We start from the raw sequence: 21,994 nt of genomic DNA on the forward strand, positions 1-21,994 counted from the left end.
AGGGCCATGGGCTGTAGGGAAGGGGTTAGGTTAGGAAATTGGCATTGGGAAGGAGGGGGGCGCCGTTAATGTAATGGCTATCTGTACAGCTGCTGGGGAATAGCTTTGGAAATGCAACTTACACCTTAGAGGGCGCTACACCAACCTTAAACATCTCCTCCACCCTTATTTATATAAATCTTAGTCATTGTATAATCTCTGCTTTCTGTCAACTTACGGAAGCTTTCTTATTTATATTCAGGGTCGAGAATTACCGCAGATGCAGTATATATCACAACTGAGGGTTTGTTACAGTTGTATTCAGTCTAGACATCCTCTGACATAACTGACCAGTACTCCAGAAAGATACATTGTAACAAATTGTCAGGACAGGAGAGAGACTGCTGATTTGTGGGATGTTGGCTGAGAGCAGCTGACAGACGACCAAGGTTTGGTGGTCACTACCTCTGCTATATGTGTCAGCTGCATTGTCTTTTTAGGTCTATGGTAGTCTGAAAAACAGCTTTACCCACTGCCCTGCCCCCTCCTTGCATTAGGCTACATGCACACGACCGTATAAGTTTTGCGGTCCGCAAATTGCAGATCCGCAATAAAATAAACGGATGACATCCATATGCCATCCGTTTTTTTTGCGGATCTATTGTAACAATGTCTAAAATGGACAAGAATAGGACATGTTCTATTTTTTTTGCGGGGCTACGGAACGGACATACTGATGTGGACAGCACACGGTGTGCTAACCGCATTTTCCGCGGACCCATTGAAATGAATGGGTTTGCATCCTATCCGGAAAAAATTAATGGAATGGACACATAAACAAACAACGTTCGTGTGCATGTAGCTTTACACTGCAGCTCTACTTGTTTAGCTGACACTAAGCACAGCCTCAGCTGGTGCACAGAGAACCGACATTCAGGGGGACATTCAGGGGGAAAATGAACCTGAATAAAGAAGAACGCGGAGATCTGCAGCCATAAGCGGCACCAAATCCAGAGTGACACTTATTACACTCAGGGGCGACTGGACCTGCGAGTTCTTATGTAACCCGAACACGTAAACAGGAAAGAGCTGATTAATTGGCGTGTCAGCTGCACGCAGCGCTCAGGAGTCCGCACATCCACTATCTCACGCCAGAGGATCCTCTTCCTTCCTGAATTGATGTCAACAACCTGCCACAGCCATGACAGGCGATGTGACAACCTCGAAAATGCTTCCTCGTGTCTTACTGGTCCTACAGCAAGGACATTGTGTCATTGGGAGAAAAACTTGGCAAAGTGACACTCGTCATCTTCATCACCATTTACTTTTACCTCAGCTCCACCATCATATCACCCTCATCCTCCACCACATGATCCTCAGCTCCATCATATCACCCTCATCCTCCACCTTATGATCCTCAGCTCCACCATCATATCACCCTCATCCTCCATGACATGATCCTCAGCTCCACCATCATATCACCCTCATCCTCCACCACATGATCCTCAGCTCCATCATATCACCCTCATCCTCCACCACATGATCCTCAGCTCCACCATCATATCACCGTTATCCTCCATGACATGATCCTCAGCTCCACCATCATATCACCCTCATCCTCCATGACATGATCCTCAGCTCCATCATATCACCCTCATCCTCCACCTTATGATCCTCAGCTCCACCATCATATCACCCTCATCCTCCACCTTATGATCCTCAGCTCCACCATCATATCACCCTCATCCTCCATGACATGATCCTCAGCTCCACCATCATATCACCCTCATCCTCCACCACATGATCCTCAGCTCCATCATATCACCCTCATCCTCCACCACATGATCCTCAGCTCCACCATCATATCACCGTTATCCTCCATGACATGATCCTCAGCTCCACCATCATATCACCCTCATCCTCCATGACATGATCCTCAGCTCCACCATCATATCACCCTCATCCTCCACCACATGATCCTCAGCTCCACCATCATATCACCGTTATCCTCCATGACATGATCCTCAGCTCCACCATCATATCACCCTCCTCCTCCACCATATAATCCTCAGCTCCACCATCATATCATCCTCATCCTCCATGACATGATCCTCAGCTCCACCATCATATCACCCTCATCCTCCATGACATGATCCTCAGCTCCACCATCATATCACCCTCCTCCTCCACCATATAATCCTCAGCTCCACCATCATATCACCCTCCTCCTCCACCATATAATCCTCAGCTCCACCATCATATCACCCTCATCCTCCATGACATGATCCTCAGCTCCACCATCATATCACCCTCCTCCTCCACCATATAATCCTCAGCTCCACCATCATATCACCCTCATCCTCCATGACATGATCCTCAGCTCCACCATCATATCACCCTCCTCCTCCACCATATAATCCTCAGCTCCACCATCATATCACCCTCATCCTCCACCATATAATCCTCAGCTCCACCATACCCCCTATCATATCATTCTGAAGTTCAAATATTCCAATGTATTCCTCACCATGGACCATTTGCAGATGAAACTCAAAAAATTAGAATATTGTGCGAAGTTCATTTATTTCAGTAATGCAACTTAAAAGGTGAAGCTAACATATGAGACTCATTACAGGCAAAGCAAGATATCTCAGGCCTTTATTTGGTATAATTTGGATGATTACGGCTTACAGCTTATGAAACCCCAAAGTCACAGTCTCAGGTCCCCTTTGCTCAGGGGGTACGGAGTAATTAGCTGACTAGAGGGGGACACTTTGAGCCGAGAATATTCAACCTTTTCACAATATTCTGATTTTAGGCTGCATTACTGAAATAAATGGACTTTTGCACGATATTCAAATTTTTCGAGTTTCACTTGTAAACCTCATCTCCAGGATATTGTCCTCCACAGTATCATCCTTATCAACTCCATGATCCGTCATATCCATATCATCCTCACCACTGATCACATAATCCACACTCTCTATAATATAATCCCCAACCTTCTCGCTGTCATCCTCATCCTTACCCTCCATGACATCCTTCCAATCATATGGTTCTCACTTTTCCTAATTCTGTCTACAACCCCTACCATCCCATCCTAATTATCCGCCATAGTGTAGGGTGCAGCACACACAGGAGGATCGGTAATCTGCTCAACCGTTTTATTGTAACCACAAACTGTTCTCCTTATTTTCTGCTTACAGGAGATGAATAAATCCAATGACATATAGTAATCCTCTCCAAACTATTAATCACAATAATATTTCCTGTTCAGGAACATAAACTGATGAGAAGCCAGAACCTCACAGGACAGAAGCTCCCAGACCTCAGTGAGGCGGCAGAGCAGGAAAGAGGTACGACATGGGAGGTCTTCAGTATGTTCCAATTAGTGAACCAAAGGAACAAAACACTAGAACTCCACAACTGATATTATCATATGACACAGGAAAGGAGGAAACTCTCCAGTCACAGATCATAACTGCAGGAGGGACAAGCCAAACATACCGCATGGAACTACTATGTGATAATATAAACCAAGATAGATTCTACAGCCGTCCGTGTACTACAATATGCAGAAAGTAAAATAGCCTTATAAATACTGTAAAACTGCCCCCTATGTACAAGAATATAACTACTATAATACTGCTCCTATGTACAAGAATATAACTACTATAATACTGCTCCTATGTACAAGAATATAACTACTATAATACTGCTCCTATGTACAAGAATATAACTACTATAATACTGCTCCTATGTACAGGAATATAACTACTATAATACTGCTCCTATGTACAAAAATATAACTACTATAATACTGCCTCCTATGTACAAGAATATAACTACTATAATACTGCTCCTATGTACAAGAATATAACTACTATAATACTGCTCCTATGTACAAGAATATAACTACTATAATACTGCTCCTATGTACAAAAATATAACTACTATAATACTGCCTCCTATGTACAAGAATATAACTACTATAATACTGCTCCTATGTACAGGAATATAACTACTATAATACTGCCTCCTATGTACAAGAATATAACTACTATAATACTGCCTCCTATGTACAAGAATATAACTACTATAATACTGCCTCCTATGTACAAAAATATAACTACTATAATACTGCTCCTCTGTACAAGAATATAACTACTATAATACTGCCTCCTATGTACAAGAATATAACTATTATAATACTGCTCCTATGTACAAGAATATAACTACTATAATACTGCTCCTATGTACAAGACTATAACTACTATAATACTGCTCCTATGTACAAGAATATAACTACTATAATACTGCTCCTATGTACAAGAATATAACTACTATAATACTGCCTCCTATGTACAGGAATATAACTACTATAATACTGCCTCCTATGTACAGGAATATAACTACTATAATACTACTCCTATGTACAAGAATATAACTACTATAATACTACTCCTATGTACAAAAATATAACTACTATAATACTGCTCCTATGTACAAGAATATAACTACTATAATACTGCCTCCTATGTACAGGAATATAACTACTATAATACTACTCCTATGTACAGGAATATAACTACTATAATACTGCTCCTATGTACAAGAATATAACTACTATAATACTGCTCCTATGTACAAGAATATAACTACTATAATACTGCTCCTATGTACAAGAATATAACTACTATAATACTGCTCCTATGTACAAGAATATAACTACTATAATACTGCTCCTATGTATAAGAATATAACTACTATAATACTGCCTCCTATGTACAGGAATATAACTACTATAATACTGCTCCTATGTATAAGAATATAACTACTATAATACTGCCTCCTATGTACAAGAATATAACTACTATAATACTGCCTCCTATATACAAGAATATAACTACTATAATACTGCCTCCTATATACAAGAATATAACAACTATAATACTGCCTCCTATGTACAAGAATATAACTACTTTAATACTGCTCCTATGTACAAGAATATAACTACTATAATACTGCTCCTATGTATAAGAATATAACTACTATAATACTGCCTCCTATGTACAAGAATATAACTACTATATAACTGCCTCCTATGTACAAGAATATAACTACTATAATACTGCTCCTATGTACAAGACTATAACTACTATAATACTGCTCCTATGTACAAGAATATAACTACTATAATACTGCTCCTATGTACAAGAATATAACTGCTATAATACTGCTCCTATGTACAAGAATATAACTACTATAATACTGCTCCTATGTACAAGAATATAACTACTATAATACTGCTCCTATGTACAGGAATATAACTACTATAATACTGCTCCTATGTACAAGAATATAACTACTATAATACTGCTCCTATGTACAAGAATATAACTACTATAATACTGCTCCTATGTACAAGAATATAACTACTATAATACTGCTCCTATGTACAAGAATATAACTACTATAATACTGCTCCTATGTACAAGAATATAACTACTATAATACTGCTCCTATGTACAAGAATATAACTACTATAATACTGCTCCTATGTACAAGAATATAACTACTATAATACTGCCTCCTATGTACAAGAATATAACTACTATAATACTGCCTCCTATGTACAGGAATATAACTACTATAATACTGCTCCTATGTATAAGAATATAACTACTATAATACTGCCTCCTATGTACAGGAATATAACTACTATAATACTGCTCCTATGTATAAGAATATAACTACTATAATACTGCTCCTATGTACAAGAATATAACTACTATAATACTGCTCCTATGTACAAGAATATAACTACTATAATACTGCTCCTATGTATAAGAATATAACTACTATAATACTGCCTCCTATGTACAGGAATATAACTACTATAATACTGCTCCTATGTATAAGAATATAACTACTATAATACTGCCTCCTATGTACAAGAATATAACTACTATAATACTGCTCCTATGTATAAGAATATAACTACTATAATACTGCCTCCTATGTACAAGAATATAACTACTATAATACTGCCTCCTATGTACAAGAATATAACTACTATAATACTGCTACTATGTACAAGAATATAACTACTATATTACTGCTCCTATGTACAAGAATATAACTACTATAATACTGCTCCTATGTACAAGAATATAACTACTATAATACTGCCTCCTATGTACAGGAATATAACTACTATAATACTGCTCCTATGTACAAGACTATAACTACTATAATACTGCTCCTATGTACAAGAATATAACTACTATAATACTGCTCCTATGTACAAGAATATAACTACTATAATACTGCCTCCTATATACAAGAATATAACTACTATAATACTGCTCCTATGTACAAGAATATAACTACTATAATACTGCTCCTATGTACAGGAATATAACTACTATAATACTGCTCCTATGTACAAGAATATAACTACTATAATACTGCTCCTATGTACAGGAATATAACTACTATAATACTGCTCCTATGTACAAGAATATAACTACTATAATACTGCTCCTATGTACAAGAATATAACTACTATAATACTGCCTCCTATATACAAGAATATAACTACTATAATACTGCTCCTATGTACAAGAATATAACTACTATAATACTGCTCCTATGTACAGGAATATAACTACTATAATACTGCTCCTATGTACAAGAATATACCTACTATAATACTGCCTCCTATGTACAAGAATATAACTACTATAATACTGCCTCCTATGTACAAGAATATAACTACTATAATACTGCCTCCTATGTACAAGAATATACCTACTATAATACTGCTCCTATGTACAGGAATATAACTACTATAATACTGCCTCCTATGTACAAGAATATAACTACTATAATACTGCCTCCTATGTACAGGAATATAACTACTATAATACTGCTCCTATGTACAAGAATATAACTACTATAATACTGCTCCTATGTACAAGAATATAACTACTATAATACTGCCTCCTATATACAAGAATATAACTACTATAATACTGCTCCTATGTACAAGAATATAACTACTATAATACTGCTCCTATGTACAGGAATATAACTACTATAATACTGCTCCTATGTACAAGAATATAACTACTATAATACTGCTCCTATGTACAAGAATATAACTACTATAATACTGCTCTTATGTACAAGAATATAACTACTATAATACTGCCTCCTATGTACAAGAATATAACTACTATAATACTGCTCCTATGTACAGGAATATAACTACTATAATACTGCCTCCTATGTACAAGAATATAACTACTATAATACTGCCTCCTATGTACAGGAATATAACTACTATAATACTGCCTCCTATGTACAAGAATATAACTACTATAATACTGCTCCTATATACAAGAATATAACTACTATAATACTGCCTCCTATGTACAAGAATATACCTACTATAATACTGCTCCTATGTACAGGAATATAACTACTATAATACTGCCTCCTATGTACAAGAATATAACTACTATAATACTGCCTCCTATGTACAAGAATATAACTACTATAATACTGCTCTTATGTAAAAGAATAGAACAGCTATGATTCTGCTCCTGGGCTGATATACGGCTCTGTATATTTCCGTTATGAGGGTTTCATGTGATATTTACCATAATGGCGGATGCCGTCCTGTTCCCCAATGATAAGAAACCCGAGGTTTTTCAGGCTTTTTATTCACTTCCTGTGATATTAGTTCCTGACACTTTTCTGCTCATCGTCTTCTTCTTGGAGGGACAGACTCCATGGAGGCCGCAGGTTCTCTCTTCATTCTTTATATCTTATGTTTGTCGATAACTGCAGATTGTGAGACATGAAATGCTCGTTCTCTGTTATTCCAGGCCCTTCTCCGGTCCAGTGTTTTTCTGCTGATGATGAAGATGAGGGGAAAGGGGAAGCTGAGTCTGATGTGATGCCCAATATCCCAGACATCTTGCTGAGGAAACTTCGTGTTCACAAAGGCCTCCCGAGCAGGTACAATCTAGAAGATGTTCTTCGAGAATTTAACCACTGAGGACAGCACAATATGTAGAAAATAATGACAAATCAACTTATGTGAAATGAAAAATATTTTGTAGAAAAGACACAACAATTCCTTACGATGTACTGATCCTAAATTACCTCCTGTATTATTCTCCAGAGCTGCACTCACTATTCTGCTGGTACAGTCACTATGTACATACATTACTTATCCTGTACTGATCCTGAGTTACATCCTGTATTATACTCCAGAACTGCACTCACTATTCTGCTGGTGCAGTCACTGTGTACATACATTACTTATCATGTACTGATCCTGAGTTACATCCTGTATTATACTCCAGAGCTGCACTCACTATTCTGCTGGTGCAGTCACTGTGTACATACATTACTTATCCTGTACTGATCCTGAGTTACATCCTGTATTATACTCCAGAGCTGCACTCACTATTCTGCTGGTGCAGTCACTGTGTACATACATTACTTGTCCTGTACTGATCCTGAGTTACATCCTGTATTATACTCCAGAGCTGCACTCACTATTCTGCTGGTGCAGTCACTGTGTACATACATTACTTATCCTGTACTGATCCTGAGTTACATCCTGTATTATACTCCAGAGCTGCACTCACTATTCTGCTGGTGCAGTCACTGTGTACATACATTACTTGTCCTGTACTGATCCTGAGTTACATCCTGTATTATACTCCAGAGCTGCACTCACTATTCTGCTGGTGCAGTCACTGTGTACAGACATTACTTATCCTGTACTGATCCTGAGTTACATCCTGTATTATACTCCAGAGCTGCACTCACTATTCTGCTGGTGCAGTCACTGTGTACATACATTACTTATCCTGTACTGATCCTGAGTTACATCCTGTATTATACTCCAGAGCTGCACTCACTATTCTGCTGGTGCAGTCACTGTGTACATACATTACTTGTCCTGTACTGATCCTGAGTTACATCCTGTATTATACTCCAGAGCTGCACTCACTATTCTGCTGGTGCAGTCACTGTGTACATACATTACTTATCCTGTACTGATCCTGAGTTACATCCTGTATTATACTCCAGAGCTGCACTCACTATTCTGCTGGTGCAGTCACTGTGTACATACATTACTTATCCTGTACTGATCCTAAATTACCTCCTGTATTATACTCCAGAGCTGCACTCACTATTCTGCTGGTGGAGTCACTGTGTACATACATTACTTGTCCTGTACTGATCCTGAGTTACATCCTGTATTATACTCCAGAGCTGCACTCACTATTCTGCTGGTGCAGTCACTGTGTACAGACATTACTTATCCTGTACTGATCCTGAGTTACATCCTGTATTATACTCCAGAGCTGCACTCACTATTCTGCTGGTGCAGTCACTGTGTACATACATTACTTATCCTGTACTGATCCTGAGTTACATCCTGTATTATACTCCAGAGCTGCACTCACTATTCTGCTGGTGCAGTCACTGTGTACATACATTACTTATCCTGTACTGATCCTGAGTTACATCCTGTATTATACTCCAGAGCTGCACTCACTATTCTGCTGGTGCAGTCACTGTGTACATACATTACTTGTCCTGTACTGATCCTGAGTTACATCCTGTATTATACTCCAGAGCTGCACTCACTATTCTGCTGGTGCAGTCACTGTGTACAGACATTACTTATCCTGTACTGATCCTGAGTTACATCCTGTATTATACTCCAGAGCTGCACTCACTATTCTGCTGGTGCAGTCACTGTGTACATACATTACTTATCCTGTACTGATCCTAAATTACCTCCTGTATTATACTCCAGAGCTGCACTCACTATTCTGCTGGTGGAGTCACTGTGTACATACATTACTTGTCCTGTACTGATCCTGAGTTACATCCTGTATTATACTCCAGAGCTGCACTCACTATTCTGCTGGTGCAGTCACTGTGTACAGACATTACTTATCCTGTACTGATCCTGAGTTACATCTTGTATTATACTCCAGAGCTGCACTCACTATTCTGCTGGTGCAGTCACTGTGTACATACATTACTTATCCTGTACTGATCCTGAGTTACATCCTGTATTATACTCCAGAGCTGCACTCACTATTCTGCTGGTGCAGTCACTGTGTACATACATTACTTATCCGCACTGATCCTGAGTTACATCCTGTAATATACTCCAGAGCTGCACTCACTATTCTGCTGGTGCAGTCACTGTGTACATACATTACTTATCCTGTACTGATCCTGAGTTACATCCTGTATTATACTCCAGAGCTGCACTCACTATTCTGCTGGTGCAGTCACTGTGTACATACATTACTTATCCTGTACTGATCCTGAGTTACATCCTGTATTATACTCCAGAGCTGCACTTACTATTCTGCTGATGCAGTCACTGTGTACATACATTACTTATCCTGTACTGATCCGGAGTTACATCCTGTATTATATTTCAGAGCTGCACTCACTATTCTGCTGGTGCAGTCACTGTGTACATACATTACTTATCCTGTACTGATCCTGAGGTACATCCTGTAATATACTCCAGAGCTGCACTCACTATTCTGCTGGTGCAGTCACTGTGTGCATACTTTACTTATCCTGGACTGATCCTCAGTTACATCCTGTATTATACTCCAGAGCTGCACTCACTATTCTGTAATGTATGTACACAGTGTCTGCACCAGCAGAATAGTGAGTGCAGCTTTGGATTATAATACTGGATGTAACTCAGGATCCGTAATGTAATGTATGTACACACTGACTGCACCATCAGAATATTGAGTTCAGCTCTGGAGTATTATACACGATGTACCTCAGGATCAGTACAGGATAAGTAATGTATGTACACAGTGACTGTACTAGCAGAATAGTGAGTGCAGCTCTGGAGGATAATACAGGATGTAACTCAGGATCAGTACAGGATAAGTAATGTATGTACACAGTGACTGCACCAGCAGAATAGTGAGTGCAGCTCTGGAGTATAATACAGGATGTAACTCAGGATCAGTACTGGATAAGTAATGTATGTACACAGTGATTGCACCAGCAGAATAGTGAGTGCAGCTCTGGAGTATAATACAGGATGTAACTCAGGATCAGTACAGGATAAGTAATGTATGTACACAGTGACTGCACCAGCAGAATAGTGAGTGCAGCTCTGGAGTATAATACAGGATGTAACTCAGGATCAGTACAGGATAAGTAATGTATGTACACAGTGATTGCACCAGCAGAATAGTGAGTGCAGCTCTGGAGTATAATACAGAATGTAACTCAGGATCAGTACAGGATAAGGCCTCATGCACACAGCTATGGCCGTATTGTGGTCCGAAAAACACCAGCTCTGTAATATGCGGACCCATTCACTTGTGCTTCCGTGATGTTTCTGTCTATGCCTAGATAACATGTTCTATTTTTTTCCGGTATGGACGGATCATGGACCCATTCAAGTTGAATGGGTTTCGATTCGTCCTGTCCGCCGCATGGACGTTGCTTATGCATTGGGGACTGAAAATTGCCTCCCCAATTCATGGAACGGCCGCACATCGATCATGTGCATGAGGCCTAAGTAATGTAATGTGTATATATACTGTATATATATAAGTGATCAGCCTCCTGATTTCCCTGCAGTGGATGAGACGTGACCAGTGACCTCATTTTCTGGCCTGCGTTATCGGCTTCCCCGTCCTCCTATCATCACTAGTTTCCTCTTCCTGTATCAGGTGTTTATGTTATGGGACATGATTGTAACTATATATATTAAATGTATCTTTTTCCTTTCAGTGCCCCCCCGCTGACTGAGAAGGAAGTAGAGGTGAGTCCCGTGCGCAGTCACAGGGTTTGCTGGAATAGAAGAAACATCTGATGAAAGGGTTTTCTGGGGGAAAGGAATGAAATAATTATATTTCTGCCACATGGACCTTACTGTAACGTGTTGTGCCCGCTCCGTTTATCACTGTGTGAACACAGACATGATGACATCTCGTCTACAGTGACATCACCACAATGGAGGACATGTCATCATGTCTGAACACCAGACCAGGGGCATTAGAAAGCTACAAAACAATATGGAGAGTATGATGGAGACCTCCAGGACGCCCCCTCTATGGAGAACAGGGTCTCCTTTCGGCAGCTTTCTGTTTTCAGGTTCAAGAAAATTTTAAACAGTCAAATTCGCGAGCAAAGTCAACAACGGAAAGGAAACTTACAGTATATGTAACAAAATGCGCAATTTCTGGGTTAAACTTTTCATAGAGTGTTGAGTGACTATGCAAATGTTTTGCTTATTTATCATATGTTCTAGTCACATCCAAAGCTGCAATCAGAATTCTGAAGGTTTCTTGACACCAGAGTTAGAATTCATATCTGAGCTGTTGTGGCTTCCAAAGGCAACTAGCAGAAGTCTGACGGCAGCTTTAGACTTAACTGGAGTATAAAACCCAAGATGAATTAAGATTACAAAAGACCTGTGTGTAGTCTGATACTGCAGTCATGTAGATGTTCCTCTGCTTCCTACAGAGAGGAGTAGAGGAGGCGGCTGTAAGAGCGGAACACATGACTGCACGATCAGACTACACAGGGTTTTTTTTTGTAGTCTGTAACCATGGAGACAAATATATCTGCAGAAAAGCTGTATGCATAAAACAGTAGGGGGCTTTTAAAACAAGACTACTTACAAAATTGCTTCGCTTTTTATTTAACATGCAGTTGAGCAATAAAATTTATTTATTTATTTTGCAAAAGTATACATACCCTCTAATGGTAAAATTCATTCAAAATGTACCAAAGCACCAGACATACGATCGTGCTCTGTGATCTGGTAACATCAGGCTTAACCCCGAGGTTATTATTTAGCATAACCCTGCAGGGTGTGACCTCGATATTTTGAACGGTCCTCAGCAACGGGGAACATTCTTCCTTTGTCCCTGTCGTGTGTCCAACCTCCAGTCTCCACTTGTTACAGCCAAACATAACATTCGGTAAATGTCTGCACTTTCACAGAACGTCTTCATCCAGCTTTCCCTGGCATTTCGGAATGACAGCTACACGCTGGAATCCCGACTAAACCAGGCAGAGAGGGAGCGCAACCTGACCGAGGACAATAACGAAAAGGAATTGGAGAGCTTCAAAGCGGCTGTTATGGTGAGATGGCGAGAAAATAATAACATACATTACTTATCCTGTACTGATCCTGAGTTACATCCTGTATTATACTCCAGAGCTGCACTCACTATTCTGCTGGTGCAGTCACTGTGTACATACATTACTTATCCTGTACTGATCCTGAGTTACATCCTGTATTATACTCCAGAGCTGCACTCACTATTCTGCTGGTGCAGTCACTGTGTACATACATTACTTATCCTGTACTGATCCTGAGTTACATCCTGTATTATACTCCAGAGCTGCACTCACTATTCTGCTGGTGCAGTCACTGTGTACATACATTACTTATCCTGTACTGATCCTGAGTTACATCCTGTATTATACTCCAGAGCTGCACTCACTATTCTGCTGGTTCAGTCACTGTGTACATACATTACTTATCCTGTACTGATCCTGAGTTACATCCTGTATTATACTCCAGAGCTGCACTCACTATTCTGCTGGTGCAGTCACTGTGTACATACATTACTTATCCTGTACTGATCCTGAGTTACATCCTGTATTATACTCCAGAGCTGCACTCACTATTCTGCTGGTGCAGTCACTGTGTACATACATTACTTATCCTGTACTGATCCTGAGTTACATCCTGTATTATACTCCAGAGCTGCACTCACTATTCTGCTGGTGCAGTCACTGTGTACATACATTACTTATCAAGTACTGATCCTGAGTTACATCCTGTATTATACTCCAGAGCTGCACTCACTATTCTGCTGGTGCAGTCTCTGTGTACATACATTACTTATCCTGTACTGGTCCTGAGTTACATCCTGTATTATACTCCAGAGCTACACTCACTATTCTGCTGGTGCAGTCACTGTGTACATACATTACTTATCCTGTACTGATCCTGAGTTACATCCTGTATTATACTTCAGAGCTGCACTCACTATTCTGCTGGTTCAGTCACTGTGTACAATAAAATTATCCTGTACTGATCCTGAGTTACATCCTGTATTATACTCCAGAGCTGCACTCACTATTCTGCTGGTGCAGTCACTGTGTACATACATTACTTATCCTGTACTGATCCTGCGTTACATCCTGTATTATACTCCAGAGCTGCACTCACTATTCTGCTGGTGCAGTCACTGTGTACATACATTACTTATCCTGTACTGATCCTGAGTTACATCCTGTATTATACTCCAGAGCTGCACTCACTATTCTGCTGGTGCAGTCACTGTGTACATACATTACTTATCCTATACTGATCCTGAGTTACATCCTGTATTATACTCCAGAGCTGCACTCACTATTCTGCTGGTGCAGTAACTGTGTACATACATTACTTATCCTGTACTGATCCTGAGTTACATCCTGTATTATACTCAAGAGCTGCACTCACTATTCTGCTGGTGCAGTCACTGTGTACATACATTACTTATCCTGTACTGATCCTGCGTTACATCCTGTATTATACTCCAGAGCTGCACTCACTATTCTGCTGGTGCAGTCACTGTGTACATACATTACTTATCCTGTACTGATCCTGAGTTACATCCTGTATTATACTCCAGAGCTGCACTCACTATTCTGCTGGTGCAGTCACTGTGTACATACATTACTTATCCTGTACTGATCCTGAGTTACATCCTGTATTATACTCCAGAGCTGCACTCACTATTCTGCTGGTGCAGTCACTGTGTACATACATTACTTATCCTGTACTGATCCTGAGTTACATCCTGTATTATACTCCAGAGCTGCACTCACTATTCTGCTGGTGCAGTCACTGTGTACATACATTACTTATCCTGTACTGATCCTGAGTTACATCCTGTATTATACTCCAGAGCTGCACTCACTATTCTGCTGGTGCAGTCACTGTGTACATACATTACTTATCCTGTACTGATCCTGAGTTACATCCTGTATTATACTCCAGAGCTGCACTCACTATTCTGCTGGTGCAGTCACTGTGTACATACATTACTTATCCTGTACTGATCCTGAGTTACATCCTGTATTATACTCCAGAGCTGCACTCACTATTCTGCTGGTGCAGTCTCTGTGTACATACATTACTTATCCTGTACTGGTCCTGAGTTACATCCTGTATTATACTCCAGAGCTACACTCACTATTCTGCTGGTGCAGTCACTGTGTACATACATTACTTATCCTGTACTGATCCTGAGTTACATCCTGTATTATACTTCAGAGCTGCACTCACTATTCTGCTGGTTCAGTCACTGTGTACATACATTACTTATCCTGTACTGATCCTGAGTTACATCCTGTATTATACTCCAGAGCTGCACTCACTATTCTGCTGGTGCAGTCACTGTGTACATACAATACTTATCCTGTACTGATCCTGCGTTACATCCTGTATTATACTCCAGAGCTGCACTCACTATTCTGCTGGTGCAGTCACTGTGTACATACATTACTTATCCTGTACTGATCCTGAGTTACATCCTGTATTATACTCTAGAGCTGCACTCACTATTCTGCTGGTGCAGTCACTGTGTACATACATTACTTATCCTATACTGATCCTGAGTTACATCCTGTATTATACTCCAGAGCTGCACTCACTATTCTGCTGGTGCAGTCACTGTGTACATACATTACTTATCCTGTACTGATCCTGAGTTACATCCTGTATTATACTCAAGAGCTGCACTCACTATTCTGCTGGTGCAGTCACTGTGTACATACATTACTTATCCTGTACTGATCCTGAGTTACATCCTGTATTATACTCCAGAGCTGCACTCACTATTCTGCTGGTGCAGTCACTGTGTACATACATTACTTATCCTGTACTGATCCTGAGTTACATCCTGTATTATACTCCAGAGCTGCACTCACTATTCTGCTGGTGCAGTCACTGTGTACATACATTACTTATCCTGTACTGATCCTGAGTTACATCCTGTATTATACTCCAGAGCTGCACTCACTATTCTGCTGGTGCAGTCACTGTGTACATACATTACTTATCCTGTACTGATCCTTAGTTACATCCTGTATTATACTCCAGAGCTGCACTCACTATTCTGCTGGTGCAGTCACTGTGTACATACATTACTTATCCTGTACTGGTCCTGAGTTACATCCTGTATTATACTCCAGAGCTGCACTCACTATTCTGCTGGTGCAGTCTCTGTGTACATACATTACTTATCCTGTACTGGTCCTGAGTTACATCCTGTATTATACTCCAGAGCTACACTCACTATTCTGCTGGTGCAGTCACTGTGTACATACATTACTTATCCTGTACTGATCCTGAGTTACATCCTGTATTATACTTCAGAGCTGCACTCACTATTCTGCTGGTTCAGTCACTGTGTACATACATTACTTATCCTGTACTGATCCTGAGTTACATCCTGTATTATACTCCAGAGCTGCACTCACTATTCTGCTGGTGCAGTCACTGTGTACATACATTACTTATCCTGTACTGATCCTGAGTTACATCCTGTATTATACTCCAGAGCTGCACTCACTATTCTGCTGGTGCAGTAACTGTGTACATACATTACTTATCCTGTACTGATCCTGAGTTACATCCTGTATTATACTCTAGAGCTGCACTCACTATTCTGCTGGTTCAGTCACTGTGTACATACATTACTTATCCTGTACTGATCCTGAGTTACATCCTGTATTATACTCCAGAGCTGCACTCACTATTCTGCTGGTGCAGTCACTGTGTACATACATTACTTATCCTGTACTGATCCTGAGTTACATCCTGTATTATACTCCAGAGCTGCACTCACTATTCTGCTGGTGCAGTCACTGTGTACATACATTGCTTATCCTGTACTGATCCTGAGTTACATCCTGTATTATACTCCAGAGCTGCACTCACTATTCTGCTGGTGCAGTCACTGTGTACATACATTACTTATCCTGTACTGATCCTGAGTTACATCCTGTATTATACTCCAGAGCTGCACTCACTATTCTGCTGGTGCAGTCTCTGTGTACATACATTACTTATCCTGTACTGGTCCTGAGTTACATCCTGTATTATACTCCAGAGCTACACTCACTATTCTGCTGGTGCAGTCACTGTGTACATACATTACTTATCCTGTACTGATCCTGAGTTACATCCTGTATTATACTTCAGAGCTGCACTCACTATTCTGCTGGTTCAGTCACTGTGTACATACATTACTTATCCTGTACTGATCCTGAGTTACATCCTGTATTATACTCCAGAGCTGCACTCACTATTCTGCTGGTGCAGTCACTGTGTACATACATTACTTATCCTGTACTGATCCTGCGTTACATCCTGTATTATACTCCAGAGCTGCACTCACTATTCTGCTGGTGCAGTCACTGTGTACATACATTACTTATCCTGTACTGATCCTGAGTTACATCCTGTATTATACTCTAGAGCTGCACTCACTATTCTGCTGGTGCAGTCACTGTGTACATACATTACTTATCCTATACTGATCCTGAGTTACATCCTGTATTATACTCCAGAGCTGCACTCACTATTCTGCTGGTGCAGTAACTGTGTACATACATTACTTATCCTGTACTGATCCTGAGTTACATCCTGTATTATACTCAAGAGCTGCACTCACTATTCTGCTGGTGCAGTCACTGTGTACATACATTACTTATCCTGTACTGATCCTGAGTTACATCCTGTATTATACTCCAGAGCTGCACTCACTATTCTGCTGGTGCAGTCACTGTGTACATACATTACTTATCCTGTACTGATCCTGAGTTACATCCTGTATTATACTCCAGAGCTGCACTCACTATTCTGCTGGTGCAGTCACTGTGTACATACATTACTTATCCTGTACTGATCCTGAGTTACATCCTGTATTATACTCCAGAGCTGCACTCACTATTCTGCTGGTGCAGTCACTGTGTACATACATTACTTATCCTGTACTGATCCTGAGTTACATCCTGTATTATACTCCAGAGCTGCACTCACTATTCTGCTGGTGCAGTCACTGTGTACATACATTACTTATCCTGTACTGATCCTGAGTTACATCCTGTATTATACTCCAGAGCTGCACTCACTATTCTGCTGGTGCAGTCACTGTGTACATACATTACTTATCCTGTACTGATCCTGAGTTACATCCTGTATTATACTCCAGAGCTGCACTCACTATTCTGCTGGTGCAGTCTCTGTGTACATACATTACTTATCCTGTACTGGTCCTGAGTTACATCCTGTATTATACTCCAGAGCTACACTCACTATTCTGCTGGTGCAGTCACTGTGTACATACATTACTTATCCTGTACTGATCCTGAGTTACATCCTGTATTATACTTCAGAGCTGCACTCACTATTCTGCTGGTTCTGTCACTGTGTACATACATTACTTATCCTGTACTGATCCTGAGTTACATCCTGTATTATACTCCAGAGCTGCACTCACTATTCTGCTGGTGCAGTCACTGTGTACATACAATACTTATCCTGTACTGATCCTGCGTTACATCCTGTATTATACTCCAGAGCTGCACTCACTATTCTGCTGGTGCAGTCACTGTGTACATACATTACTTATCCTGTACTGATCCTGAGTTACATCCTGTATTATACTCTAGAGCTGCACTCACTATTCTGCTGGTGCAGTCACTGTGTACATACATTACTTATCCTATACTGATCCTGAGTTACATCCTGTATTATACTCCAGAGCTGCACTCACTATTCTGCTGGTGCAGTCACTGTGTACATACATTACTTATCCTGTACTGATCCTGAGTTACATCCTGTATTATACTCAAGAGCTGCACTCACTATTCTGCTGGTGCAGTCACTGTGTACATACATTACTTATCCTGTACTGATCCTGAGTTACATCCTGTATTATACTCCAGAGCTGCACTCACTATTCTGCTGGTGCAGTCACTGTGTACATACATTACTTATCCTGTACTGATCCTGAGTTACATCCTGTATTATACTCCAGAGCTGCACTCACTATTCTGCTGGTGCAGTCACTGTGTACATACATTACTTATCCTGTACTGATCCTGAGTTACATCCTGTATTATACTCCAGAGCTGCACTCACTATTCTGCTGGTGCAGTCACTGTGTACATACATTACTTATCCTGTACTGATCCTTAGTTACATCCTGTATTATACTCCAGAGCTGCACTCACTATTCTGCTGGTGCAGTCACTGTGTACATACATTACTTATCCTGTACTGTCCTGAGTTACATCCTGTATTATACTCCAGAGCTGCACTCACTATTCTGCTGGTGCAGTCTCTGTGTACATACATTACTTATCCTGTACTGATCCTGAGTTACATCCTGTATTATACTCCAGAGCTGCACTCACTATTCTGCTGGTGCAGTCACTGTGTACATACATTACTTATCCTGTACTGATCCTGAGTTACATCCTGTATTATACTCCAGAGCTGCACTCACTATTCTGCTGGTGCAGTCACTGTGTACATACATTACTTATCCTGTACTGATCCTGAGTTACATCCTGTATTATACTCCAGAGCTGCACTCACTATTCTGCTGGTGCAGTCACTGTGTACATACATTACTTATCCTGTACTGATCCTGAGTTACATCCTGTATTATACTCCAGAGCTGCACTCACTATTCTGCTGGTGCAGTCACTGTGTACATACATTACTTATCCTGTACTGATCCTGAGTTACATCCTGTATTATACTCCAGAGCTGCACTCACTATTCTGCTGGTGCAGTCTCTGTGTACATACATTACTTATCCTGTACTGGTCCTGAGTTACATCCTGTATTATACTCCAGAGCTACACTCACTATTCTGCTGGTGCAGTCACTGTGTACATACATTACTTATCCTGTACTGATCCTGAGTTACATCCTGTATTATACTTCAGAGCTGCACTCACTATTCTGCTGGTTCAGTCACTGTGTACATACATTACTTATCCTGTACTGATCCTGAGTTACATCCTGTATTATACTCCAGAGCTGCACTCACTATTCTGCTGGTGCAGTCACTGTGTACATACATTACTTATCCTGTACTGATCCTGAGTTACATCCTGTATTATACTCCAGAGCTGCACTCACTATTCTGCTGGTGCAGTCACTGTGTACATACATTACTTATCCTGTACTGATCCTGAGTTACATCCTGTATTATACTCCAGAGCTGCACTCACTATTCTGCTGGTGCAGTCACTGTGTACATACAATACTTATCCTGTACTGATCCTGCGTTACATCCTGTATTATACTCCAGAGCTGCACTCACTATTCTGCTGGTGCAGTCACTGTGTACATACATTACTTATCCTGTACTGATCCTGAGTTACATCCTGTATTATACTCTAGAGCTGCACTCACTATTCTGCTGGTGCAGTCACTGTGTACATACATTACTTATCCTATACTGATCCTGAGTTACATCCTGTATTATACTCCAGAGCTGCACTCACTATTCTGCTGGTGCAGTCACTGTGTACATACATTACTTATCCTGTACTGATCCTGAGTTACATCCTGTATTATACTCAAGAGCTGCACTCACTATTCTGCTGGTGCAGTCACTGTGTACATACATTACTTATCCTGTACTGATCCTGAGTTACATCCTGTATTATACTCCAGAGCTGCACTCACTATTCTGCTGGTGCAGTCACTGTGTACATACATTACTTATCCTGTACTGATCCTGAGTTACATCCTGTATTATACTCCAGAGCTGCACTCACTATTCTGCTGGTGCAGTCACTGTGTACATACATTACTTATCCTGTACTGATCCTGAGTTACATCCTGTATTATACTCCAGAGCTGCACTCACTATTCTGCTGGTGCAGTCACTGTGTACATACATTACTTATCCTGTACTGATCCTTAGTTACATCCTGTATTATACTCCAGAGCTGCACTCACTATTCTGCTGGTGCAGTCACTGTGTACATACATTACTTATCCTGTACTGTCCTGAGTTACATCCTGTATTATACTCCAGAGCTGCACTCACTATTCTGCTGGTGCAGTCTCTGTGTACATACATTACTTATCCTGTACTGGTCCTGAGTTACATCCTGTATTATACTCCAGAGCTACACTCACTATTCTGCTGGTGCAGTCACTGTGTACATACATTACTTATCCTGTACTGATCCTGAGTTACATCCTGTATTAATCTTCAGAGCTGCACTCACTATTCTGCTGGTTCAGTCACTGTGTACATACATTACTTATCCTGTACTGATCCTGAGTTACATCCTGTATTATACTCCAGAGCTGCACTCACTATTCTGCTGGTGCAGTCTCTGTGTACATACATTACTTATCCTGTACTGGTCCTGAGTTACATCCTGTATTATACTCCAGAGCTACACTCACTATTCTGCTGGTGCAGTCACTGTGTACATACATTACTTATCCTGTACTGATCCTGAGTTACATCCTGTATTATACTTCAGAGCTGCACTCACTATTCTGCTGGTTCAGTCACTGTGTACATACATTACTTATCCTGTACTGATCCTGAGTTACATCCTGTATTATACTCCAGAGCTGCACTCACTATTCTGCTGGTGCAGTCACTGTGTACATACAATACTTATCCTGTACTGATCCTGCGTTACATCCTGTATTATACTCCAGAGCTGCACTCACTATTCTGCTGGTGCAGTCACTGTGTACATACATTACTTATCCTGTACTGATCCTGAGTTACATCCTGTATTATACTCTAGAGCTGCACTCACTATTCTGCTGGTGCAGTCACTGTGTACATACATTACTTATCCTATACTGATCCTGAGTTACATCCTGTATTATACTCCAGAGCTGCACTCACTATTCTGC

The 21,994-nt window shown here is 40.4% G+C and overlaps 2 protein-coding genes across 4 annotated transcripts in view; one reads left to right on the plus strand and one right to left on the minus strand.

Annotated features, from left to right (window-relative positions):
- The window catches only part of GALNT18 (polypeptide N-acetylgalactosaminyltransferase 18), a 507,876-nt gene that overhangs the window by 289,884 nt on the left and 195,998 nt on the right, over positions 1–21,994 (minus strand). The gene's annotated exons all lie outside the window — the stretch shown is intronic.
- The window catches only part of IRAG1 (inositol 1,4,5-triphosphate receptor associated 1), a 167,514-nt gene that overhangs the window by 122,736 nt on the left and 22,784 nt on the right, over positions 1–21,994 (plus strand). For all 3 annotated transcript variants that reach the window (XM_040410365.1, XM_040410366.1, XM_040410367.1), the window contains 4 exons: positions 3,257–3,335; positions 7,875–8,007; positions 11,803–11,833; positions 13,021–13,161. In XM_040410365.1, the coding sequence (XP_040266299.1) occupies positions 3,257–3,335; positions 7,875–8,007; positions 11,803–11,833; positions 13,021–13,161 (384 nt within the window). The remainder of the gene's footprint in view (positions 1–3,256; positions 3,336–7,874; positions 8,008–11,802; positions 11,834–13,020; positions 13,162–21,994) is intronic.

Source organism: Bufo bufo, chromosome 10, assembly GCF_905171765.1.
Source record: "Bufo bufo chromosome 10, aBufBuf1.1, whole genome shotgun sequence".
Taxonomy (NCBI): domain Eukaryota; kingdom Metazoa; phylum Chordata; class Amphibia; order Anura; family Bufonidae; genus Bufo; species Bufo bufo.